The 25008-nt window shown below is 36.7% G+C and overlaps 1 protein-coding gene across 1 annotated transcript; it reads left to right on the top strand.

Annotated features, from left to right (window-relative positions):
- Positions 1 to 5051: 5051 nt before the first annotated feature.
- LOC100922568 (keratin, type I cytoskeletal 24-like) lies at positions 5052 to 17324 on the top strand. The gene is made up of 8 exons (XM_012548331.2): positions 5052 to 5485; positions 5925 to 6007; positions 8413 to 8569; positions 8744 to 8905; positions 8991 to 9116; positions 12146 to 12363; positions 12822 to 12850; positions 17093 to 17324. Exons 1-8 carry the CDS (start codon positions 5117 to 5119, stop codon positions 17191 to 17193), a joined length of 1245 nt encoding a protein of 414 aa, XP_012403785.2. The 5' UTR covers positions 5052 to 5116; the 3' UTR covers positions 17194 to 17324.
- Positions 17325 to 25008: the final 7684 nt, after the last annotated feature.

The raw sequence follows: 25008 nt of genomic DNA, 5'->3' as shown, positions 1-25008 counted from the left end.
TCCAAATTGGCCATGTGTGAAAATGTATGCCTTATTTTGCATCCCAAGCCCACATATGGAATTAGAAATTTCATAAGGCAGAGAAAGGAGAGTGTTTCAGGTACAAGAAACAGAAGCAAGAAATGAAAAAGGTCACCTGGAAAATATGGAAAATTATTAAAGGACATGCAAATTCTGTAAAAAAAAAAATCATGTTTCTCACTCAATAGAAACTTACTAGAGCTAGTAATAATGCAAAGTATTAATCCCTAGAATTACTAAAGTTACAAAAACAGCTTTTTCATTGACACACACAAAAAAAAAAAAAACAAAACCCTGTGACATTAGTTTTACTATAGCAGATGGAATTCAAAATTACTTTAACCTTTTTATTAGTTTATCTAATAATTCAGATTTTTAAAGCACTGGTAATTTTTGTTCAACGTAAGCTTTCATTTTGCAGGATTTGGGATGGAGTCGCTCTCTTTTCCCACTGGATAATTATGCCTTCCACTCATCATAGTTTCCATGCAGGTCCAATGACATCAGAGCTTATGACTGATATAATCACCAATCTTGAAGTTGAAAACAACTTTCAAGATCATTTAATCCAATCTCCCACCCAAGGAAAGAACATTCTCTACAACATTCAGTTTCTACTTGGCAACTGCTACTGAGTAGGATTTTCACACCTTAGGCAGAATCCCATTCCAATTAAAGTTAGCCTGAAATGTTTTTGTCTCCCTTATATTGAGTCACAATTGGCCTCCCTGTAGCTACCACCCACAGGTTGTATGTAGTATTGCCTTCTACAACTACACAAGATACAAGAATGGCCCCATCTAATATTTTAACAAATTCTTCCACATCATGACTTCATATAAAAAGTAGGAGTGGGGTGAAGTGATAGCTAATGCCATAGAGATTATCAGGCACTCAAATTGAAAGCCTAGGGCTGAATATAAAAGGAAAGAGCTAGCAGATTGGGACTTTGCCCCAGAGCATAGAAATTTCCAGAGCCTTGACAGTACTTGCAGTCCTTCAGAAGCAGCAAACAACTGTGCTTGCCACCCAATTAGTAAGAATAATTAATTTGAAATTGGAAGCTATCAATGCCCTACCTCCCTCTCCTAACTTTTGAACCCTACTTGAAATGCTCTCCAGTTTGTAGCAACTTCCCAATAATATTTTGGGCATGTTTTACAATATTTGCCCAAGGCTTTATATTTGATAGTTATGGGCAGTTACATGGCTCAGTGAATAAAGCACTGGGACTGGAATCAGACCCAAGTTCAAATCTGGCCTCAGACACTTAATAGCTGTGTAGATGGGCAACTCATTTAACTTCTGTTTGCCTTAATCCACTGGATTAAGATGGAAATGGCAAACCACTCCAGTATCTTTGGCAAGAAAACCCCACACAGGATAATGAAGATTCAGACACAACTGAACAGTGATAAGAGGCAGTACTAGGATTCCATGACACTTTGGCTCCAAGTGGCTAAATTGAAAGGAGAAGATGGGGTGATTCTAGGTGTGAAAGAGCTCTAGAAAGAATACTAAGCAAACTGAGCTGAATGGGCCACTAAGTAGCTACAAGCATTAGGATAGCTGGGTTCTTCAGGGACTTCAGGGACTGAAATAGAACAGGTGAGAATTCAACAGAACTCTATGAGATCAAGGCTCCTATATTAATGGACTGATTTTACAAGTTACAGAAGAGTTTCATAGTATTAAGGCTATACAGCTAGTTATAACTTATCTGGTATTTTATAAAGGGCATGATAATATATCATGGTATATACTTTATCCTACATAAGGACTCTTCAATAATTGAAGAAGATGATTATAATCTCCAGACAGCATGTGGCACAATGACATTGATATTAGCTATTAACTTTTTTCCTTCTCCAATGGCAAGCAAGGAGGACACACTTAACCTCCACTGGGTAAGAGGTTCTCTCTCACTTGAAGTCACCATGAAGCCACTATGAAGCCAAGAGAAAATAGTCCAGTTTATTTTATGAGAATAATAGTGGTAGCAATAGAGGCTATAGCCTCCTTACCCAGACTAAAATGTGTCCCATGAAAATGGACATTTGTTTTTTAGCTCTTTGTATTTGTAATTTTTGCTCTTAGGTGAAGGAGTAGGTGTGAGTTTAGGGGTTCTAAATGTCAGGAGACAGAAATGCCAGAGGGAGGGGCAGAAGATGGTATCTATGCCAGATTTTGTGGATAGTCTAGCACAGTGAGGAGCACAGTTTAGTCCACATAGAAATGGATCATTTAAGCCAAAGGAAGCAATAGTAATCCAGGCATCAGCTTTATCAAATTTGAAAGTAAACTTTGTAAGGTGAATGTTAAGTAGAAGTGACTTTCTGTCTGAGCTCATTCTCTCTAAGAATAAAAGTGGTAAAAGAAGAAGCGTGCTGCAGTTTTTTCTATTTTGTTGTTGCTGCTGTTGTTCAGTAATTTTTTCTGTCTGACTCTTCATGACTCGATTTGAGGTTTTCTTGACAAAGATACAAGTAGTTTGCCATTTCCTTCTCCACACATTCTACAGATGAGGAAACTGAGGCAAACAGGGTAAGGTGATTTGCTTAATGAGGTCACACAGCTAGTAAGTTTCTGAATCTGGATTTAAACTCAGGGAGATGAATCTTCCTGACTCCAGGCCTGGTACTCTAGCCACTGTGTCACTTAGCTGCCTCTGTTTTTGCTATGTCAGTAAATATTACTCTATAAACCTATAGGATGTGCCATGGCCAAATTCTGGTAAAGCTATCTCAGCAGACGAGCTAAACCAGGTTGAGGTCTCACAACTGTCAGCCCATTGGTGAATTAAGGAAATATCAACATAAGTATTTGAAAACTTCCTCCTATAATATGGGTGGATGAGAACAATTTCTTCCAACCACCATGAAGATGATTGAAACAGAACCTAAGAAGAGCTTAGAATCAGACATCAAAGAAACCAAGGTCATGCATTGCATTCCAAGCCATCACCAGTCAACTTAACTCTTGTCCTACCATTGAACATTGATGGCTTAGGAAGAAAATGAAGATGATGATTTTCTACAATTCTGTCTCACTTAAGATACCTCCCCACCATGATGTAACTGGTCTTCTTCAAAAACAAATAACAGAAATTACTTTGTAAAAACTAAACTAAGTTAATAGATACTTTGAATATTTTCCTCTGAAAGATTTAATTGAACTTATTTTTTCTTCTTTATCTAGGAAGAAGGATGATTAAACAAAGAAACAAATCTGAATGGAAGGTATACTAAAGTATATGAAAGGAAGTCCTTAAAAATTAGCACCACAAGAAGATAATGTATAAATATGTATACATATATTGGATCTAACATATTTCAACAATATTTAACATGTATTAGCTACCTGCCAGCTAGGGGAGGGAGTGGGGAGAAGGAGGAGAAAATTTGGAACAAAAGATTATGCAAGAGTCAATGCTGGAAAAATTACCCATGCATATGCTTTGTAAATATAAAACTTCAATAAAATTTAAAAAAAAGAATTAGCACCAGCAAGATAATTGTATAAATATGTTTGTATATATTGAATTTAACATATATTTTAACATGTATTACATATATTGAATTGCTTGCAATCTAGGAGAGGAGGTAGGGGAAAGGAGGGAAAAAATTAGAACACAAGGCTATGCAAGGGTCAATGTTGAAAAATTATCCATGCATATGTTTTGAAAATAAAAAGCTTTAATAAAAAGAAAAGAAAAAAATGAATTAGCACAGACTCTCACAAAATTTGGTTACATATAAATAATTCCCACTGAGTATGAGACTTTGCTAACACCACCAGAAAAAGAAGTGATGTTGATGTCAACCTATTAATTTATTACAAAGATCTTGAAAGAAGTCACTAGAATTAAGAGTGAATGGGGAAGACTTTCATTAAAAGAAGGGATTTTAGGTGGGACTTAAAGGAACCCAAGGAGATTAATAGGTACATTAGAAGAGAGAAAGCATTCCAAGCACAAGGGACAGTCAGAGAAAATGTCCAGAGCTGAGAGATGCCCAGGATTACACACCTAATAAGTATCCTAGGCAAAATCTAGATCAAGATATTTTTAGCTCCAAGCCATCTATCTATCCATTCTGCCTCAACTTTCTTACTTTTTTAGGACTGGAATATCTAGAACTATGATTATATCAATCAACCAAGAAAGATTTTTTAAGTGGCTACTTTGTTCTAGGCACTGGAACAAGTTACTAGGAACTGGAGCAAGTTACATTTAAATAATAATCTTACAAAGTTGCCTTCTATAGAAGAGAAATGGCCTGCCAGTGGTCTCACAGACAGTATATATGTATCACAGGTAGGATTAGAATGCAAGTCCTCCTGACTTGAAACCCAGAACTCTACTTTGTTACAATTTTTCTAAGGAACCATTAGTCTTTTTTCTTTTAAAGTAACTGCAGGCTTCTGAGGGGATTTCACAATTCTGATCTCATCTTCTTACATATATTTAAAGCGCTCCAACAGTAATCAGGGACATGCTGAAATCCTTAACACCCAACCTCCATGTTATATGTTTTTAAATTCTCATCTCATCAAAACACATGGGAACCCTCAGATGCCACACAGGATGAGGATTTGCCCCATGCTATTACCTCACCTTGTAATCTCTGAAGCAGCCTGAAAATGGCTATCAGATCGTTCCATCAGACGGGGAGGTGGGGGAAGAGGGAAAGAGAATGACCCATTTACCATGTGTTTCCAAAGGAAAATAAATGATTATCAGTCAGCCACAAAAAAGGAGAAAATGTGTGTGGGGGCCTGAAATATGATAGAAGAAAATAAATGCTTAGCAAGGCTGAAATCACATCAAGATACAAGCTTCATTCCTCTAAGAGTGAGATAAGCAACACCCAGAGGCATCTTCAGTACCTTTAAACAAATACAGAAGAAGGTTCAACAAATAATTAATGAAAATAATCTAGGAGTGCAGATGTCATTAAAAAACAAAAAAACCTCTGAGTGATAAGTATCAACAGTGAAACACCCACTTTACCCTGTATAAAAGGACTATTAATTGATATCTCTCTGAACAGGTTACTGGAGATATTTACTTCAGGAGGGTTGAAGTGGAAGAATCATGTCATACTCTGTCCAAAAGTCAAGTCTTTGGCAGTTCAGTTCTGGCCAAGGGAGAGGGGGATCCATAAGAAAAAAGCATGGTCCTGGTGGTACCTCAGGCGGAGTCTTCAGTGGTACCTTTGGTGGATATACTTTTGGTGGAAGGGAAAATGGGCTTCTCTCTGGCAATGAAAAGGGCACCATGCAAAATCTGAATGACCGCCTGGCAATCTATCTAGATAAGGTTCGAGCTTTAGAGGAAGCAAACACTGAACTTGAATATAAAATTAAAGAATGGTATAAGAAATTTGGACCTGGCAGTACCAGTCATGGAGAAAATCGGGACTACTCTGAATATTACCAAATAATTGAAGAACTCAAACAAAAGGTAAGAAATGTCATTATTGCTAAGATTTGCAGTTACATTAAAAACAATAGACTCAGTTCCTAGAGCATCTTATAACCATGCCCATCTTTGCCAAAGAAAATTAAATCTGTAATTAATGGAACATGTATTAAGAAATAATAGTGAATATTTATTTTAATTTCTTTATTCTTATACCATTCACATTAGGAGGGAAAAATAGAATTATTTCCAAGATTCCAAAGTTTGATTCACTAGTAATCAACTGCTATGATTTGTCACTTCCCAAAATTGCATTTCTTACAAAGAAATGTAAAATCTTTGTTGAATGAATGCTGTTATTTAAAAACTAGATATTTTGCATATTACTTTAAAAGGCATTTGAAGTGGGTGTCCTGCCATCTGTTATGGTTCTATCGCAGGGAAATTTAGCATACATTTCATTATGTTTTTTTATGTCCAGATCTTGGATTCATCTTTGAGCAATACTGACATCATGCTCCAGGTTGATAATGTGAGACTAGCGGCTGATGACTTCAGACTAAAGTAAGAAGTAAAGATCTTGGTGGGAGGGGGAGAGAACTTGATATGAATACAAGTCTCACTAAAAATAACAAACCATATAGTGCTTTGGGAAGCTGGGTGGTATAGTGGATAGAGTACTGGGCATAGAGTCAGGAAGACCTGATTTTAAATTCGGATTCAGAAACTTACTAGCTGTGTGACTCTGGGCAAATCACTTAACCCTGTTTGCCTTAGTTTCCTCATCTGTAAAATGAGCTGGAAAATTAAATGGCAAAAAAAAACCTAAATAGGGTTATGAAGAGTTAGTTGGACACAACTGTGCAACAAAATATAGTGCTTTAGTCCATAGAGAAATTCTCTCACAAAGTATCCCTTATATAGAAAGCATAAATGTTATTTTCTTCATAGAGGAGAAAGAGGATATGCCAAAGTTGATTTAGAGGTATTGGAATCCTGGCTCTGCTACTCACTATCTGTGTGAAATTGGGCAAGTCATATCTCTCTAAGTTTCTTTATTTATAAAAGGAGGATGTTAAACTAAATTATTTTTAAGGTCCCCTTAATATTTTAACATAAGACAGAGGGGAAAAGCACCTGGATTCTCTGAGAATCTAAGAGTATCCAGAGTCAAAAGTTATTGAGTCATTTCAGTCATGTCCAATTCTTCATGACTTTATTTGAGGGTTTCTTGGCAGAAATACAGGAAGGGTTTGTCACTTTCTTCATTTTACAAATGAGAAAACTAAGACAAGCAGGTTAGAATTTGCCTAGGGACACACAGCTAGTGTCAGATTTGAGTTCAAGTTCTCCCAACTCCAGTGCCAGCACTCTACCACTTGTGTGGTCTTAGGAAAGTCAATTAACTTTTATGGGTCATAGTTTCTTCATCTGTGAAATGAGGGGATTTAAACTAGATCCCTTCTGGGATTCTTTCCAGTTTTTGATTTACATGCCTGTAATCCACTTTGCTGAACATTGGAGAAATGATATAATTTGCACATTATATAGCTCAGAAGCAATTGAACTAGAACTCGAACATAAGTCACAAGTCTTCAGATTCAATTTCTCCTTTTAACTATTTCCACTAAAATACAGCTATTCTTAATAGGGAAAAATAGATATGTAAATAGTAATTGTTTCTCTAAAGGCCCTATAATACATATTATAGCAGTGCTTTAGACCTATTGGAATAGGGGAAATCTTGGGAAATGATGACTACTGAATCTTATTTCACATAAAGGCACTAGGGTGCTCACAGGAATCCTACATAATAACTAACACTTACAGAACACATTAAGGTTTGTAAGATGTGGCCTTTGGCATTCTCAGAAAGGACATCACCAAACCACAAATTCTGGCAGATCCTTTTAAATACTAGTGCCATGATTGACTGTTTGTGACTGAAGAAACAGCTTAGGTTCATAACCAGGCCCAGCCCTAGAAGGAGGAGATTTTTGATAGCAGAAACCCTGAAAGTATCTACCAAGCAACAGAGGGATTGAAATCTACCCCTCTCAATAAAATTATAATTTAATTCAGTTCAATTGGATAAAAAGTTATTAGTAGCAAGTGCAAGGCACTGCAAAAAAAATTAGAAACAAAAATAACCCTTTGCCCTTTTGTCATTGAACTATTTCAGTTGTGCCCAACTCTTCATGACTCCATCTGTGGTGTTCTTGGAAAAGATACTGAAGTGATTTGTCTTTTCTTTATCCAACTCATTTTACAAATGAGGAAACTGAGTGACTTGCCCAGGGTCACATAGCTAGGAAGTATCTGATGTTGGATTTGAACTTAGAAAGATGAATTGGCCTTACTCTAGGCTCACCACTCTATTCATTGGGTCACCTAGCTGCCCCCTTACCCCAAAACCTCAAGGAATACATGTTCTATTAAATAGCTAAAGTACTAAAGTATTGGAGTCTTTTTAGTGGGAAAATGACCTGACACCATGGATAGAGCTCTGAATTAGAGTCAGAGGGCCTGAATTCAAAACTTAGCTCTACTACTCAGTAATTGTGTGACCATGAAGAAATCACTCTCTGGGTCTCAATCTTTTTATTGTAAAATGAAGGGGTTGAATTATATGGCCTCTAAATCTGTAATCTTGAGAACCAACTTCAGAAAATACTGAATTAATTTCTAAGAACTATTTCTACCAATACTATAATTTTAAAAGTGTAAAACAAAATTTATATCAAAATGATGTCTTCTTTTGTTATCTCTAATTTATTCTGTATGTAGCTTATTTCTACATAGCTGTTTGCATGTTGTTTCCCCATTAGACTGTGTTCCTCAAAGACAGAAACTGTCTTTTGCTTTTCTTTGTTTCCCCAGCTCTTAATATAGTGTCTGGCATATCAGAGGAATTTAATAAATATTTATTGACTGATTTAATAAAAAAATTGTCAACATTTTTTTTCAAGGTATGAGACTGAACTGGCCCTCCGCCAGAGTGTGGAATCTGATATCAATGGTCTACGAAGAGTCTTGGATGACCTGACTTTGGCCAAGACAGACCTAGAGATGCAAATTGAAACCCTGTCAGAGGAAGTGGCTTATCTCAAGAAGAACCATGCAGAGGTATACATATATCCAGACACCAAAATAAACATCACCTTTCAAATATTTTCCTTTAGTTTTTGATAGCAATCTGATAAGATTAAAAAAAAAAACCATGCTGTGGATGAAGTGGATTCTGTGGTACATTCCTGTTTTTACCAGGTTACTATAACACATTAATTGTTCTTAATTCAGGAAATGAAAGGTCTACAAAAAGCTACAAGTTCGGACGTGAACGTGGAAATGAATGCTGCTCCTGGGACAGATCTTACCAAATATCTGCATGACATGAGAGCTCAGTATGAAGCCCTGGCTGAGCAGAACCGCAAAGATGTTGAAACTTGGTTCAATGACAAGGTAAATCAGAGATTGCTCGAGGTCATTAAGCCAAGTTTTGTCATGTGGGTAGCACTCAACCGGCTTCATGACAATGTCATTTCAGAGTGAGGTACTACAGCAGCAAATCTCCTTTGCCAATGATGAATCCAATTCTGCCAAGACGGAGATATCAGAGCTGAAACGGACTTCACAAACCCTGGAAATTGAGCTACAGTCAGCCTTAGCTCTGGTAGGTAAAATACAAAAATGAAAAGCAACAAGGTAATACAGTAGTTAGAACACTGTACCAGAAAGCCCTGATTCAAATTCATTCTCAGACACTTAATTAATGACCTCAGGTTCCTCAAATGAAAAATGGAGATCATGATAGCAACCTACCTCACAGGGTTGGTGTGAGATAATATTTGTAAAGTGCCTGGCATAATGAATGCTACCTATTATTATTTCTCCATCTACAACTTGTGTTCAACACAGATAATCCATCAGTCAAGGAACATTTGTGTACCAGGTACTGTTAAGCAGTGAAGTTGCCTAGACAAAGCTAGGCTTTGAGCTTTGTACTTAGCAGAGCTTTTCATTTTTTGGTCCAAACTTGAGGTTTCATCACTTCAGGGACCTCTTGATGGGAAAACTGCCTCCATCAGGGTAGCTCTGGCACTGGTTACTTAGGGATACTGCAAAGCCATCTCAATCATTAAATCTGTCAGTCAGCTAACAAGTATTTACTCAATGTCTATTCAATACTCTATTCTATATGACCTGTGTTAAGCCCTTGAGATACAAAGGCAGAAGATACAGGTCCCTAACTTCAAGGAGCTGGAAATCTCATGGTAGAGCCTTCATGTACAAGATTCAGAGGGTGTCCCAAAAAAATTAGTGCAATTTAAACTCTTAAAGCTAAAAAGGAATCAGAGGTTTAAAACTAGACCAAGACTTTGGGGGCACCATATATAAAGAGGGGGTATCTCAGAGAGGAAAGCATGAGCAGCATGGAGGAACCTGAAAAAACCTCTTGTAAAAGCACACATTTAAGCTGTCTTGAAGGAAACCAGAGCAGTCAGAAGGTGGTAGTGAGGGGGAAGTACGTTCCAATCCAGGGTAAAATGCTCAGTCAGCAGTTAGCATGTTAGAATGTAGTGTGTGAGAGAGGAATGGTGCAGCTGTTCAAAGAATAGATGATGGGGAAGAGGGGGGAAGAGCCTAAGAATGTAGGGGGAGGGCAGATTGTAAAGGGTTTTAAATGTCTTGATAACATTTAAATAGCATTTATATGCCAGGCACTGTTCTAAGTGATTTATAGTTATTATCTCATTTGGTCCTCACAATTACCCTAGAAGGTAGGTGATATTATTATTTCCATTTTACAGATGAGGAAACTGGAGATACAGAAAGATTATATGACTTATCCAGGATCACGCAACTAGTTAGCAACTGAGGCCAGATTTTAACTCAGGTCTTTTTTACTTCAGTTAAGCCTCTTTCCACTGTACCATCTAATTGTTCTCAATTACTGAAATGGGAGGGGGATGCCTCAGTCAAACTGAAATTTGTTAAAGACCTTAGCTTTAAAAGACCAAAGTCTCCCACTGCATCCAAGGTCATCTCCAGTTGTCCTGATCCATATCTTACCACTGGATCCAGATGGCTCTGCAGGAAGAGTAACTTTGCACATCCCTGCTTCATATAAATTTAATTCATTTGCATGTTTTGCATCATCATGATATCATAGTCATCTTCAAGAATGAAGAAATAGTAACTAGGGCAGTGAGGTAGCACAGTGGAGAGAGCACAGGGCTTAAAGTCAAAAATACTCATCTTACTGAGTTCAAATCTGACCTCCTACTAGCTGTGTGACCTTAGTGACTTGAACTCTGTATGCCTCAGCTGCCTCATCTGTAAAATAATTGGAGAAGAAAATAGTAAACCATTGCAATGTCTATGCCAAGAAAACCCCACATGGGTCATGGAGAGTTGTACATGACTGAAAACAAATCACAATAAAAGGCTTATTGCCCCTCACTTAGTAACTATTCAATAGATAGATTTTGAATGAATGGATGCAACATTATAAATGTGCAAAATTATATCTGCGTTAAGGAAACACTGAACAGTGTTCATAATTAATCCACCAGGGTTATCTCTGGGGAAATGGTAAAAATGCACTCTTACTTGAAGGAGAATTGATCTATATAAATTGTTTTTGTGAATTTAGTAAATATTAAAAATGCATGTGTAACTTTAACTTCTCTAACAATGGTTTTAAATCAATTTATCTTTTTGCTCTCATAAATTTGCAATTGATATCAGGATGGTAATTGCAAGCATTTGTTAAGCATCCACTCACATGTCTCAGGTGCCAATGCTCAGAAAACAAAAAATTACTTTAAAATGATGTTTGTCCTCTCAGAAGTGCAATACATCTAAATTATATACATAACTAATACTTCATAGGGAGAGAAACAAATATCACCGAAAACTTCTTAGTTTTCTTAGAATAAACAGGAAAATATTAAAATATCCCCGTGAATTAAAACTAGCATATATACATCCCATAAAGGAGGGGAAGGAGGAAACGAGTTTATTGAGCATTTGCTATATACTAGTCACTGTGTTAAATTTTTTATAAATGTTATCTCCTTTAATGCCCACTGTAAATGCTATAGTTATCCCCACTTTATAACTGAATCAGATAAAGATAAAGGGACTTGTCCAACTAGTGAGTATCTGAGGCTGGATTTGAACTCCATAACATCCTGAAGAGGAAGAGCAGGATTTTTTTTTCCTGTGCTTTCAGGAGTATGATTTTTTTCACAAAAGATAAATGGACACAGACTTTCACAAAGCACTCAACAAAGATAGTAAGTCAGCACATTGGGTCATAAGTTTAAAGCTAGAACAGTTTTTAGAGGACTTCTGGTCCAATTCTGCTGTTTTACAGATAAGGAAACTGAGGCCCTGCCCAAGGTCACATGGCTAGTAAGCATTTGAGAAGGGACGTTTGTCTCTAAATATAAAGCTCTTTCCACTTCATCATGCTGCAGCAGAATCCCAAAGTTCCCCAACCTACAAATTTCTTGTTAATGCAAAAGATGTGACTCATTGTCTTATATAATCATGAAAGATGGTAACAGAACAGAACAAATAAGTGATTATCAAAGTGACTTCCTAATTATTTTAAAAGTGAAAATAAAGCATTTTGATGTTTATCTCATAGCACAGTGTTTTCCTTTCATTATATAATTGGTTTCCTTCTATCAGAAAAAATCCCTGGAAGGTAGCTTGTCAGAGACAGAAGCAGGGTATGGAACCCAACTCTCACACACCCAAAACCAAATCAGTTCCTTGGAGGCCCAGCTCATTCAGATCAGGGATGAAGCTGAGAACCAGAGCACAGAATACAAGCAACTTCTCGACATCAAGACTCGCCTGGAGAATGAAATCGAGACTTATCGCCGCCTGCTAGATGAAGAGGGAGGGTAAGTAGAGAAGCAGATTATTAGGAAATAGGCATTTCTCTGTCTGGTTGCTCTTTTTTTGCATCTCATTCAAATCAGACTAAGGTTATCTCCATTCTGGGGGGAGCAAATTGCCAGGATGCCAAACTACACAGAAGAATTTCCAAGAGCAATCCAGCATCTTTACTTTATCTTCCCTCATACCCTAAACCTATGGGTAAATACTTGATTGTTTATTGGGGGCAAACTAAACCAGTTCAAGTCAAGTCAAGAAGTATTTATCAAAAGCTTATTATGTGCCATGAACTGTGCTAAACATTAGAAATACAGAGCAGGCGTAAATAAAAATATGCAATAAACTAATGCTTCAGTATCCAACTTGCAGTTTTCAAAAATGAAAATGAAATGGGATTTAAGATTCTTTAGGAATGAATTTCAGCAATTATGAAAAGTTTCTTGTTCTTGTTTTTCTTTTTTAGAGCTGGGCTTGAAAACAGAGCTAAGAAAGGTAAGTAACATCTCTAGGAATTTTCCCTCATGAGAACATTTCTTTCAAGAGAGATTATATATATTAGGTAGAAGTGAAAATTTATAATTAGACAATTACTATATTTACATATTAAGTATGAGCTTTCGCAATAATCCATTTAGCATAGTATCTGATAGCAGATGGTTTATGTTAGTTATTATTGTTGTTCAGAAGTCATGAGATCAAATCCAGTCTCAGACACTTACTAGACAAGTCTGCCTCCATTTCTCTAAATGTAAAATGATGATAATCATAGCGCCCCACAAGTATTATCAACTTTTTATAGATGAAGTAACTGAAACTCAGAGAGTTTAAGTGACCTAGAAGGAGGCTCCTAGGAGTATCTTGGGTCTTCACCCACAGACCCATGTCCTAAGTATTCTATCTTCCCTGAACAGGTCCATTCCTGCCCCCAACAAGCCTTAATCTTAAGATCTAAGTTTTCTCCCCAAACCTCAAAACAGAATTTGTCTTGAAAAGTTGATTAGAAAATATCTTTTTTTTTATTTTGTCTGAATGAAATTTTGGGGTGTTTAAGTAGGGCACCAAAATTGCTAGTTATGGCTCCTGTGTTTGGGGATGGTTGTTTTTAGAGGTGAAACATATAACCAAAACATCGTTTTAATGGATAAATTAAAGAAAATGAGTATAAAGTAAATAAGTTTCATGATGAGAGAGCAAGATTTAGGTGATGGGATGGGAGGAGATAAAATTTGAAACTTTGGTCCAGAACAAACAAGAGGTTTTGTTAGTATTTAAATCTTTTGTCCAGAGCAAACATAAAAAGTTTTATTAAACTTGAAAGATCAATATATAATTAGGAAGGAAGGAAACAAACATTTACTAGGTATCTACTACCGGCTAGGTTCTTCAAAAATATTATCTCATGTGATTCTCACAACAATCCCACAAAGTAGGTGCTGTGATTATTCTCATTTTATAGATGAAGAAACTTAGGCAAACAGGGTTAAGTCACTTGCCCAGGATCACCCAGTTAATAAATATACGAGGCTGGATTGGAATTCAGGTATTCCTGACTCCAGGCCTATGGTTCTGTCCATTATGCCACCTAGTTGCTAAAGAATCATTGGCATTTCTTCATCAGTCGGTCTTACTACTGTGTACTACGTGCTAATTTGTCTTTCACCTAAGCTCATATTTTCTGAACAGTGGGAGAACGCTGAATTTTCTTGCTCTGCTATTTGCCCCTTGGCTTCATTCTTACTTTGATGAGTATGAGAACATCTGTCTTCCCACCAACTGTCTCTTTTCAGCCTGAGGAACTTCATACCCTGCCTCCCAGTCATAGGGAATTTTAAAATGTTTTACATTTCTCTGAATTATACTCTCCCAATTCTTTTATGCCTTTCTAAGTAGATCCCATCTATCTTGAATTCTATTAAGTGACTATCTGTTCCCATACATACACACTCCTATTCTGCTGCCTGCTGACTCTAATTTTCCTCCTTCTGACACTTGGAGAAGTATTCCCTGCTGTGCCCCCGCCCTTGAGGATGAATTTCTTATACTTTCCACACCTAGTTTCTGGACTAGTTTCATCCATTAAAAATGACGTTTTGCTTATATGTTTTGCCTCTAAAACTAGTTTATACAGATAGACCATGTTCTGTTCTTTGTTTTTGAAATCCCTCTCTCATAGGAATTTTTTTTTCTGTGATTATGGACAGATATGGGGGAGTTTGACCATCTGCCTAGTGACTTTCTTGAAAATCAATTTTGGTCTCCTTAGATGTTTCTTACATACAAATAGCCTAGAAAAGATTGTGGTAGCATGATGCAAAGCCAATCGAAGGAAAGAGGAGAATACAATAAAAATTTCAGGAGATCATGGAATAGTAAAAAGAGTATTGCACTGGAATCACAGGAACTAGTTAGAATATTAACTTTGCTACTTATTTTCTGTGTTGCCTTAAGCAAGACGCTTAACATCTCTGTACCTCAGTACAGAGGTACTCTTCATTTGTAAAATGGTTGAACTAAACAAACTAGATAACCACCATAGATCTAAAGGCTAAAATAATAAGACAAGGGAACTGATTGGAGATGAAAAAACACAAGTGAGGAATTGAAAAAAAATTTTTTGTAATGACTCCGATTTAGACAATAGCAATGGTAATAACAGGCAAAATGGGAAGGAAAGCTGATTTGCAAATGAAGATAATGAAGTAAATTTTGGACATGTTGAATTTAAATGACATTGGCTTTAGAGGCAAAAGTTCTAGGTTCAAGTCCCAGTTTTAATATTTACTACGTACATGAGTTTGAACAAATCATTTAACTTCTCTAGGATTCAATTGGCTCCTCTGAAAAATGAAGAAATTGGACTAGATAATTTCTAAAACCTCTTGTAAATCCTATGATCAAAATGGAAATACCTGACTGAAGATGGAAACTTAAACCTATTAACTATAAGATAACATCTGTATTTTATTGTTGTTCAGTTATGTCTAACTCTTCATGACCCCATTTGGGGAGTTTATTGGCAAAGATACTGGAACAATTCATCATTTCCTTCTCCAGCTCATTTTATAGATGAAGAAACTGAGGGAAATGGGGTTAAGTGACTTCCCAAGGGTTACACAGCTAGTAAGTGTCTGAGATTAGACTTTAACTCAGGAAGAGGAGTCTTCCTAACGTCAGGCCCAAAGTTCTGTTCATTATGGTGCCACACCTAGCTGAACAAATATCTTTGTTGTGTACTTTTTATGTAATTGCTCTTTGTTGGAGTTTGTTTTTTAATCTTGCTAACAGGATTTGGAGCTAGAAGTAATGAGTCCAAGATCATATATGTAGTAAATGGCAGAACCCATGATTTGAACTTTACCTCTAATCCAGGACATTTTTCTACCATACCTCATCATTTCTCCAACATGATATGTGCATCCATAACAGAATATAAAATTCCTTGTAGCTGTAGTAGTTGTTTTTCCTCATTAAATTCAACTTAGATGCTGACAAAATTCTTTCCAACTTGCATAATTTAAAGTAATCACAATCTAAAATGATTGTCTGGTTTTAAAATTAGTTCCCATCCCAGCTGTTTCTTTTTCTTTAGCTGCTGAAGTCTTTTCAGTCATGTCTGACTCTCCATAACTTCATTTGGGGTTTTCTTGCCAAAGTTACTGGAATGACTTGCCATTTCCTTCTTCAGCTTATTTTACAGATGAGGAAACTGAGGCAAGCAGTGTTAAGTGACTTGCATAGCCTAACTCTCCCTTCCATACTTTTGCTCAGGTTGAACTCAGATATTCCTTCTTCATCTCCACCTTTTAGAATACCTAGTTTCCTTCAAAGTCCTATGGGCATGCCAGCTTTTAGATGAAAGCTTTCCTGGTCCTTCCAGATATTACTGCCCCCTTCCAAAATTACTTTATTTTTTACTATACTTCTATGCATATGATCATTGGATCATAGATTTAAAAATAGAGAGGATCTTTGAAATCATTTAATCCAAAATGTGATTTTGCAAATAAGGAAACTGAGTCCCAGGAAAGTTAAGTGATTTGCCCAGAGTCACATGGTAGCAAAGATAGTATTTGATTTCATAGTGTCTGACTCCAAATTCATTCATTTTTCCATGGTTCATGTTGTCTCCAGCCATAAAATGTAAATTCCTTGAAGGCAGAGACTGTATCCAGAATCTAGTGCAAAACAAGCCAATAGACACTTAATAAATATTTTTGAAGGATTAATTGATTTATTATGCAATTAAAACCAGTAATTTTCATGCCAGGACTAATAGCGTAGGACATACTCATGAGAAGTGGTATAAAATACACCCTAAAAAGCATGTCGGAGAACCCATTACACAAGGTGGGAAATAGCCAGGGAACAGCTTACCTGGGGGGAGGGTGGCTTCTGGAGGAAGGAAGTAGGCAGTTTGACAGATTGTAATTTTTCTTAATTTTTTTCTTGCTAAGTAGGTGCTAAGTTCAGTTATTTCCAGAACTCCAAATATTCTAATTACCCTCTAAACTTAAATTCCCTAGAATGAAGCTTTGATCTACCTTACTTATAGTTCTGACATCTTTCTATAAAATAACTAAAAATCAAATTAACTGAATTTTCTGCTTAAAAATTTAATAAATATAAAATATACAGACTTTTCACTTCAGTCTTGGACAAAGACATGTCTTTTGATACTTGTATCAGAGTGTTTGTATCACATAAACACTAACTTTCATTTCCTTTCATTCACAGAATCAACAAAAACTTTTCTCTATAAAACCATTGTTGAAGAGCTAGTTGATGGAATTGTTGTCTCATCAAAAATAAAAAATGTTCATCAGAGATCAGCCTAACAGGTTATCAAAGAGGCTCTGATAATGTTAAGAGAAATGGAGCACAGAAAGTCTCATTCATAAAGATAAAATTCCAAGTCTTGGCAAGTCTTGAAAGGCTTGGGGGGAAAAGGGAGCTTTTCAAATAACTCTACTTTTAGTCATAGAAGTAAAATTATAAGTATAATCGGGGTGACCTTTATTCTTTTTCAATAAATTGTTTCTTACAAGCAATACCATTTGAACTTGAGAATTTTTTAAACCTTTTATGGGCTTTCAATACAATTCAACAGACATTTTTTTTAGATTCCTACCATGTATCAAGAACTGTGGAAGGTTCAGGGAATATAATGACAATAAAAATACAATAACCCACTCCTCAAGGAGACTACATTCTACTGTAAACAGGCAAAAACTGTAGTTCTTTCTACTAAATAGGATTTCTTGAAGTCTAGAGTTTTGACCTGAGGTGATCTAAAGCCAGGTATCTGGCACCAATATGGTGAACCCCAAGGACTGGAGAGCCACTAGGCAGACCAGCATAGGATAGAAACAAAAATTTCCATGGTAATCAAAAGTAGAATCAAGCATGAGTGGCTACTGAATTATCAGTCCTGGAAATAGCCATTTGTCCTTCATTCTTAAAGAGGATCATGATATCAAAGAGGTAATACCATGACATGCAAGCGAATTAGATTTAAATGAAGCTGGGCTTCACAAAATCACCCGCCTCACTTTTCCTCCAGTGCCATCTGGGTCCAGTGTTCAGATATATATTAGAATAAGTAAAGATGGCCCTGGATGCAGTGGGAGACCTTGCCCTTTTTGAGTTAAGATACTGGAAGAACCAGTCTCAAAAACAAAATAAAAATGTCATTTTGGAGAAACACACATATAGAAAATTAAGACAAAATATATAAAATGTAACTTCCAGGAAAAGGGCACAGATCTAATACATTAAATTTAACATGTCCAAAATAAAGTTATCTTTTCTCCCAAAGCCTCCCTGTTTCCAAATTTCCATATTGCTGGCATCAACCTTTTCTAGTCACTAAGGCTCCCAATGCAGGTGTCATTTTCAATTACTTACTCTCTCTAAATCTCCTTATCAATATGTTGCCAAGGCCTGTGATTTTTGTCCTCATAATGTCTCTCAAAAACACCCCCTATTCTCTGACTTTGCCAATGCCCAGGGGCTCCCTACTATGAATCCCTCTACACTCAGCCTATCCCCCACTAAGCTATCAAAATAATCTTCCTAAAATGCAGAACTGACCGTGTCAGGACTCTACTCAATAAACTCCAGCAATTTTTCATCACCTCCAGCATCAAATCCCTTCATAACATATCCCTATCCCCGCTATCTTGCCAGTCTTCTATACTATAGTTACATGTACACGCAAATCTTCCACCTGCTCTGTGATTGGATGAAACTACCTTCCTTGAGGTTTTTCAAACAAGACTCTTGACTCTGGCCATTTTCATTCACTGTCCCCCATAAATGAGAATGATCTCCCTTCTGATCTCTACCTCCTGGAATCAAGTTTCAATTAAAATTCCATCTTTTACAGGAAGCCTTTCCCAATCCCTCTTAATTTTAGTATTTTTCCTCTGTTAGTTATTTCCAATATAACCTGTTTTCATGTTGTTTGCATGTTTTCGCCTCAATACTGAATTCCAAGAAAATGTTTAATAAATGTTTATTGACTGACTATTATGAAGTGTTTTTAAAATAAATTTCATTTTTACATTTTCTAATTTTCCCTCTATCTCCCACTTAAAAATCCATCCCCTATACCAAGGAAAATCCTAAAAGGAACATTGGAAAAAGAGAAAAAACAGTCATCACAAATCATCAATACATCAAAAAATATGAAAATATATGCAGTGTCCCATACTTATGTTAGAATCAATTAAGTGGATAATGACATGGAATGGAGGAACATGGTCATTCTCTTCCTAGCAAGACTACTGGCAAGTCTTTTGGAACTGTTTTCCTCCCACTTATATTGCTTAAAGACAGAAAGCCTTTTACAGTTATCCCTTCCACATCACTGAGGTTACCAATATGGCTCCCCATGATCTGGAAAATCCATATATTTTGGTCCTTCCTTTATATCAGAGAAGTCTAAATTATCATGGCAATAAAGGATAAAATATGTTGATATCATAAAATGTTATACATTTTTTTATTCATTTCTGAGTTTCTAAACTTTTCTATGTCATCTATGGCTTCTACAAAATTCCCTTAAAATAGACATTTAATTTCTTTTGCCAACTTGGGGATGTATCAAACCATGATGGGGCAAGTCTAGATATGGAAGAGATGACTGTAATAGATTACTGAGTTTGAACTGATGGTGCATACAAAAGACATTGATAGGCAGAATTTCTCTTTTCTTCCTGGAGAAATATAAAATATACAGACTTTTCACACCAGTCTTGGAAAAAGCCCTCTCTTTTGATACTTGCATCAGAGTGTTTGTATCACTCCCAAGAGGGACTTAATAGTCTATTCTTCCCATTCACACCGTCCTGAGCCAGCCTATGGATTTGTGGTCTCCTAGTGAGACAAGTATCTGGGATGAGGACACTGTGTCTTGTTTCATTTGGTACAGAATCTTGTGAAATTTTGAAAGAACTTACCTGCAGGAAAAGATAATGATGAATGTTGGAGGAGATGTAGGAAAACTAGGACACTAATACATTGTTGGTAGAGTTGTGAACTGATCCAATTATTTTGGGGAGCAATTTGGAACTATGCCCAAAGAGCTATCAAAATGTGCATACCCTTTGACCCAGCAGTGTTTCTATGGGACTTATATCCCAAAGAGATCTTAAAGGAGGAAAAAGAACCCACATGTGCAAAAAGTTTGTGGCAGCCCTTTTTGTAATGGCAAGAAACAGGAAACTGAATGGATGCCCCTCAGTTAGGAATGGCTGAATAAATTATGCTATATGAATGTTATGGAATATAATTGTTCTGTAAGAAATGACCAGCAGGATGATTTCAGAAAGGCCTGGAGAGACCTACATGAACTGATGCTGAGTGAAGTGAGTAGAACCAAGAGGTCATTTATGTTGGAATCCTTACAAAGTGTTAACTCATTAGAGTTGATAGAGACAATAATTATTTAATTTAGCATGGTACTTAGCAAATTCTCTAACTCACTAATATGTAATTAAGTACTCATTGGAGTTCACAAGTATGGGAGATTCACAAAGTTAACTTTGTAACTTTGTGAATTCACACCTCCCTTAATCCGTCCCTCAGAGGAGGAGTCAACCTTTGGGAGATCATATATAAAGAAGCTCTTAGAGCCTCAGGTCAGTTAGTTCGGAATTATTGCCAAGAGTCGGAGAGGAGCACTCTGGGACAGACACAGAGCACTCTGGGAGATTGAGAGCCAGAAGCCCTCACTCGGAGGCAAGTCAAATTCATTCCAACTTTCACTTTGGTGCTAGCTGGAGACATTAGGAGTTGAGCTAGAGGCAAAAGACTAGCAACAAGAGCTCTCAGAACCAAGGAAAGCTGAAGTCTCTAAGAAAGCTACCCAGGCCCAAGGAAGGAGAAAATAAACGTTTGAACTTTTATTACCTGGCTGCATTTGGAGTGATTATTACTTTTAACAAAACTAAGGCTGCCTCCAGAAAAACTCCCCAAGAAACCTGCTCAGAGAGGACCATTATATTTTAAAGAAGAAAACACCACACATTTACATGGCAATAACAAGATTATATGATGATCAATTCTGATGGACATTTTCCTCCCAAAGATCCTAAAATGATTTCCCATTTCCTTGTCCAACTCATTTTACAAATGAGAAAACTGAGGCAATCAGTTAAGTGGCTTGCCCATAATCACACAAATAGTGCTGAGGTCAAATTTGAACTCGGGAAGATCAGCCTTTGTGACTCCAGGCATTCTGTCCATTGGACACTTAGCTGTCTTCATTGACTCTTAAGTGTGCACAATCAAAAAGTTTGGAGACTGATGCCCTATAGCAATGATTCTCCAAGTGTTACCAGGAAAGCCTTAGGAATCCCTGAGATCCTTTCAGGGAGTCTACAAGGTCAAAACTGTTTTTATAATTATAGTAATATTAAAATACTCTTTCCCTTCATAATAATCCTCCCTTTTTCAACTACATATATGTGTGGGACTCAGTTTTCTTCATGTTCTTCAACCATAATGGCATATTGAATGCAGAAGCAGATATGAGAACCCAGGTATCTTTTTAAAGCTAGACATTAGATGTGCAAAAATATATAAAATAATGTTACTCCTCACCATGTTTTAGGAAATATGTTTTTCATAAAACTATTTTACTTATGTGAACATGTGTTGGGTTTATTATTGCTACTTTAAATGAATAAAAATTTTTAAAATCTGTTTTAATTTCAGATATGGCAAATTTTAGTAAATATAGCCCATATAAATAAAAGGTCATTAGAGAGCCTTCATTAATTTTTAAGACTATAAAGAGGTCCTAAGACTAAAAAGTTTAGTCTACTACTGTATAAAAAGAAAATAAAAGTTGCTAGCAATATTCAAGCTGAAGAGAGAAAAGGCTAGAAGCAGAAAAGTCCATGATTCAGTCAGGAGATGATAAAGACTGGCATAAGATGAAAGAAGGAAAGAAAAAAGAAACAGAGACATAAAGAAAAACAGAGAGTCAAGAGACAGAGAGGGGAAGGGGGAGGAAAGGAAAAGAGAGGAAAAAAGAGAGAGAAAGAGGAAGGGAGGGAGGGATGGAAGAATGAAGGAAGGAAAGAAGTAGGAAGAGAAAGAGAAAGAAGGGAGGGAAGGAGGGAGGAATGAAGGGAGGAGGGAAGAAGGGAGGGAAAGGAGGAAGGAAGGAAGGAAGGAAGGAAGGAAGGAAAGAAGGAAGGAAGGAAGGAAGGAAGGAAGGAAGGAAGGAAGGAAGGAAGGAAGGAAAGAAGGAAGGAAGGAAAGAAGGAAGGAAGGAAGGAAGGAAGGAAAGAAGGAAGGAAGGAAGGAAGGAAGAAGGAAAGAAGGAAGGAAGGAAGGAAGGAAGGAAGAAGGAAGGAAGGAAGGAAGGAAGGAAGGAAGGAAGGAAGGAAAGAAGGAAGGAAGGAAGAGAGAGGGGGAGGAAGGAGGGGAGGCAAGAAGGGAGACAGGATGGAGGGAGGGAGGGAGAGAAGGGAGAGATGGAGGGAGAGAAGGAGGAAGGGAGGAAAGTCAAGAGACATTTCTATAGATGTTTTAAGGTCACAGGTTCAAAAACAGAGTGGTTCTTATTTTAGTAAATGCTTAAGATTAATTGGCATGCAAGATTTATCAGGAAGCCCGTGAGGTTTCTCTTCACTTACACAAACCACAATGCTGACTTCATTGTTCACCTCTTTTAAGAGTCACTTTTCCGCGTAGCCTCAATGCTGGAGTTTCTGAAAGGCACTGGAGCTTGAGATTCCTGTATGTCAACATGTCACCAGACTTTAATCTCCAAGACAAGTGATGAAAAATGGCAGAAATCCATTGGTGTGGACAACTTTGAGAAAAAAACAATTAAGGAGCTGGGAGATTAATGGATTAGCATAATGAATTCTTCAGAAACCTAGTAGCAATAAAGATATGGGACAATTTATAGTCACCAAGGGGTAAGAATTATTGCCCAACCAGCTGTTTTCCCTAAAAACCTCACTTAATTTCCAGAAAATGTTTCTCTTCCTGAGTCAAATTGATGTTAAACCTATGCTAAACCATATTTTAAGATTAATTAAATGGTATTAATACAAGTAGGTGGCACGATAGAGTGCTAGATCTAAAATCAGGAAAATTTATCTTCATGAATTCAAATCTGGCCTCAAACACTTACTGTGTGGCCCTGAACAAGTCACTTAAACATTATGGTTTAAAAATCCCTAGAGGCCAGGATCATCAGAGGATTATAACAAGAGACCTGCACCTCCTTATGTATACCAAGCACTGACACATGAAGTCTCCATGGTTGTTGCAGAAAGACCTTGTTCAAGCTCCGGCTCTGGTAAATACTGGTTTTGTGACTATTAGTCAAGTAATAATTCAGAGGGCACTTAAGATACAGACAATTGCTGATTTACATTGGTTCAGGGATTTTCTGTACTGGGAGTTTTGCCATAGTAATGAAACCACAGGTTGGTACCAAAAAATAAAATAAAATTTAGCCCCAACAAAATATGTACTGTGACACAGCAAACTAAATAAGCAAATATACTTTCCATAGACTATGTAATATATCTTGTACATATGTATTACTATTTCTCATGATCAAGCTGTTATCCCATAACTTTCTTCCCTTTCACAGCCAAAACTCTATTAAAAAAAACTGTTTACATTCATTTTCTGCTTTTTCTAATCTCACTTACTAATTAACCCTTTGAAAGCCAGCGTCTAGCCTCATCACTCATCTAAACTGCTCTTCCAGTCATCATTTGGCACTATTTACTATCCTTTCCTTCAAGAACTCTATTCGGGGATTTGGGGGGGGGCAGCTAGATACCTCAGGAGATGAGAGCAGTGGACTTAGAGGCAAAGTTAAAATTATGCCTCAGATGTTTACTAACAAAGGCAAGTCATTTACACTCTGTGTGCCTCAGTTTCTTTAATTGTAATATAGGAAGATAAAAAAAAAAACCTTCTTTACAGGGATGTCGTAAAGAGTAAATGAAGATCATATGCAAAGCACTTTGCAAACCTTAAAGGACTATGTAAATGCTAGTTACCATTTGTATGTGTGTGTGTGAGAGAGAGAGAGACAAAGACAGAGAGACATAGAGAAGAAAGACAGAGACAGACAGACAGACAGAGACAGAAACACAGAATGGCAGGGACAGAGAGAAGCTGCTTTCTTGGTTCACCAATTTATCTGCTCTTTCTTAGTTTCCGTTACTGCATCATAATTCATATCATTCCCCACTAATTGTGCGTATATCCCTCTTCTCTATCTGGGACCCTCTTTTCTTTTCCCTCTAGATATTCTCTCTCTCTCTCTCTCTCTCTCTCTCTCTCTCTCTCTCTCTCTCTCTTTCTCTCTCTCTCTCTCTCTCTCTCTCTCTCTCTCTCTCTCTCTCTCTCTCTCTCTCTCTCTCTCTCTCTCTCTCTCTCTCTCTCTCTCCGTCTCTCTCTGTCTCTCTGAGAGACATTATCAACTCCCATGTATTCTGTGACCATCTCTATTTAAATGATTCTCAGATCTATTTATCCTACCCTAGTCTCTCTCCTGTGCTCTGGTCCTATAGCTACACATATGCCTATTATAGCAGTTCTCAAACTTTTTGGTTTCTTAACACCTTTATACCCTTAAAAATTACTATGGACTCCAAAGACCTTTTATTTATGTGGATTAGATCTATTGGTATTTACTGTATTATGAGCTAATACTCATAAATTTTTGAAACATTTAATAATTTATTGAAAAACAATAACAAATCCATTACATGTTAACATAAATAAATTATTTTATGAAAAATATTTTCTAAAGCAAGAAAATTCAGAGGAATGACATTGTTTTATATATTTCTGTGATTTTCTTTAATGTCTGGATTAATAGAAGTCAGATGAATTCTCATTTTTGCTTCTATATTCAATCTGTTTGATATATTGTTCTGAATGAAGTATATGAAGAAAATCCAGTCTCATACAGATATATAGTTGGAAAAGGGAGGAGCATTATAGACAAACAACATCTTAATATTACGAAAATAGCATTATAGACAAACAACATCTTAATATTACGAAAATAGTCTTGATCTGGCAAACCACCTAAAAAGATATTGGGGACCTCTAGAGATCCATGAACTACACTTTGTGAACAATTGATCTATTGTACATTT

Source organism: Sarcophilus harrisii, chromosome 4, assembly GCF_902635505.1.
Source record: "Sarcophilus harrisii chromosome 4, mSarHar1.11, whole genome shotgun sequence".
Classification (NCBI taxonomy): domain Eukaryota; kingdom Metazoa; phylum Chordata; class Mammalia; order Dasyuromorphia; family Dasyuridae; genus Sarcophilus; species Sarcophilus harrisii.
Note: the sequence above shows the minus strand (reverse complement) of the source record. Positions and strands in the feature narration are given on the sequence as shown.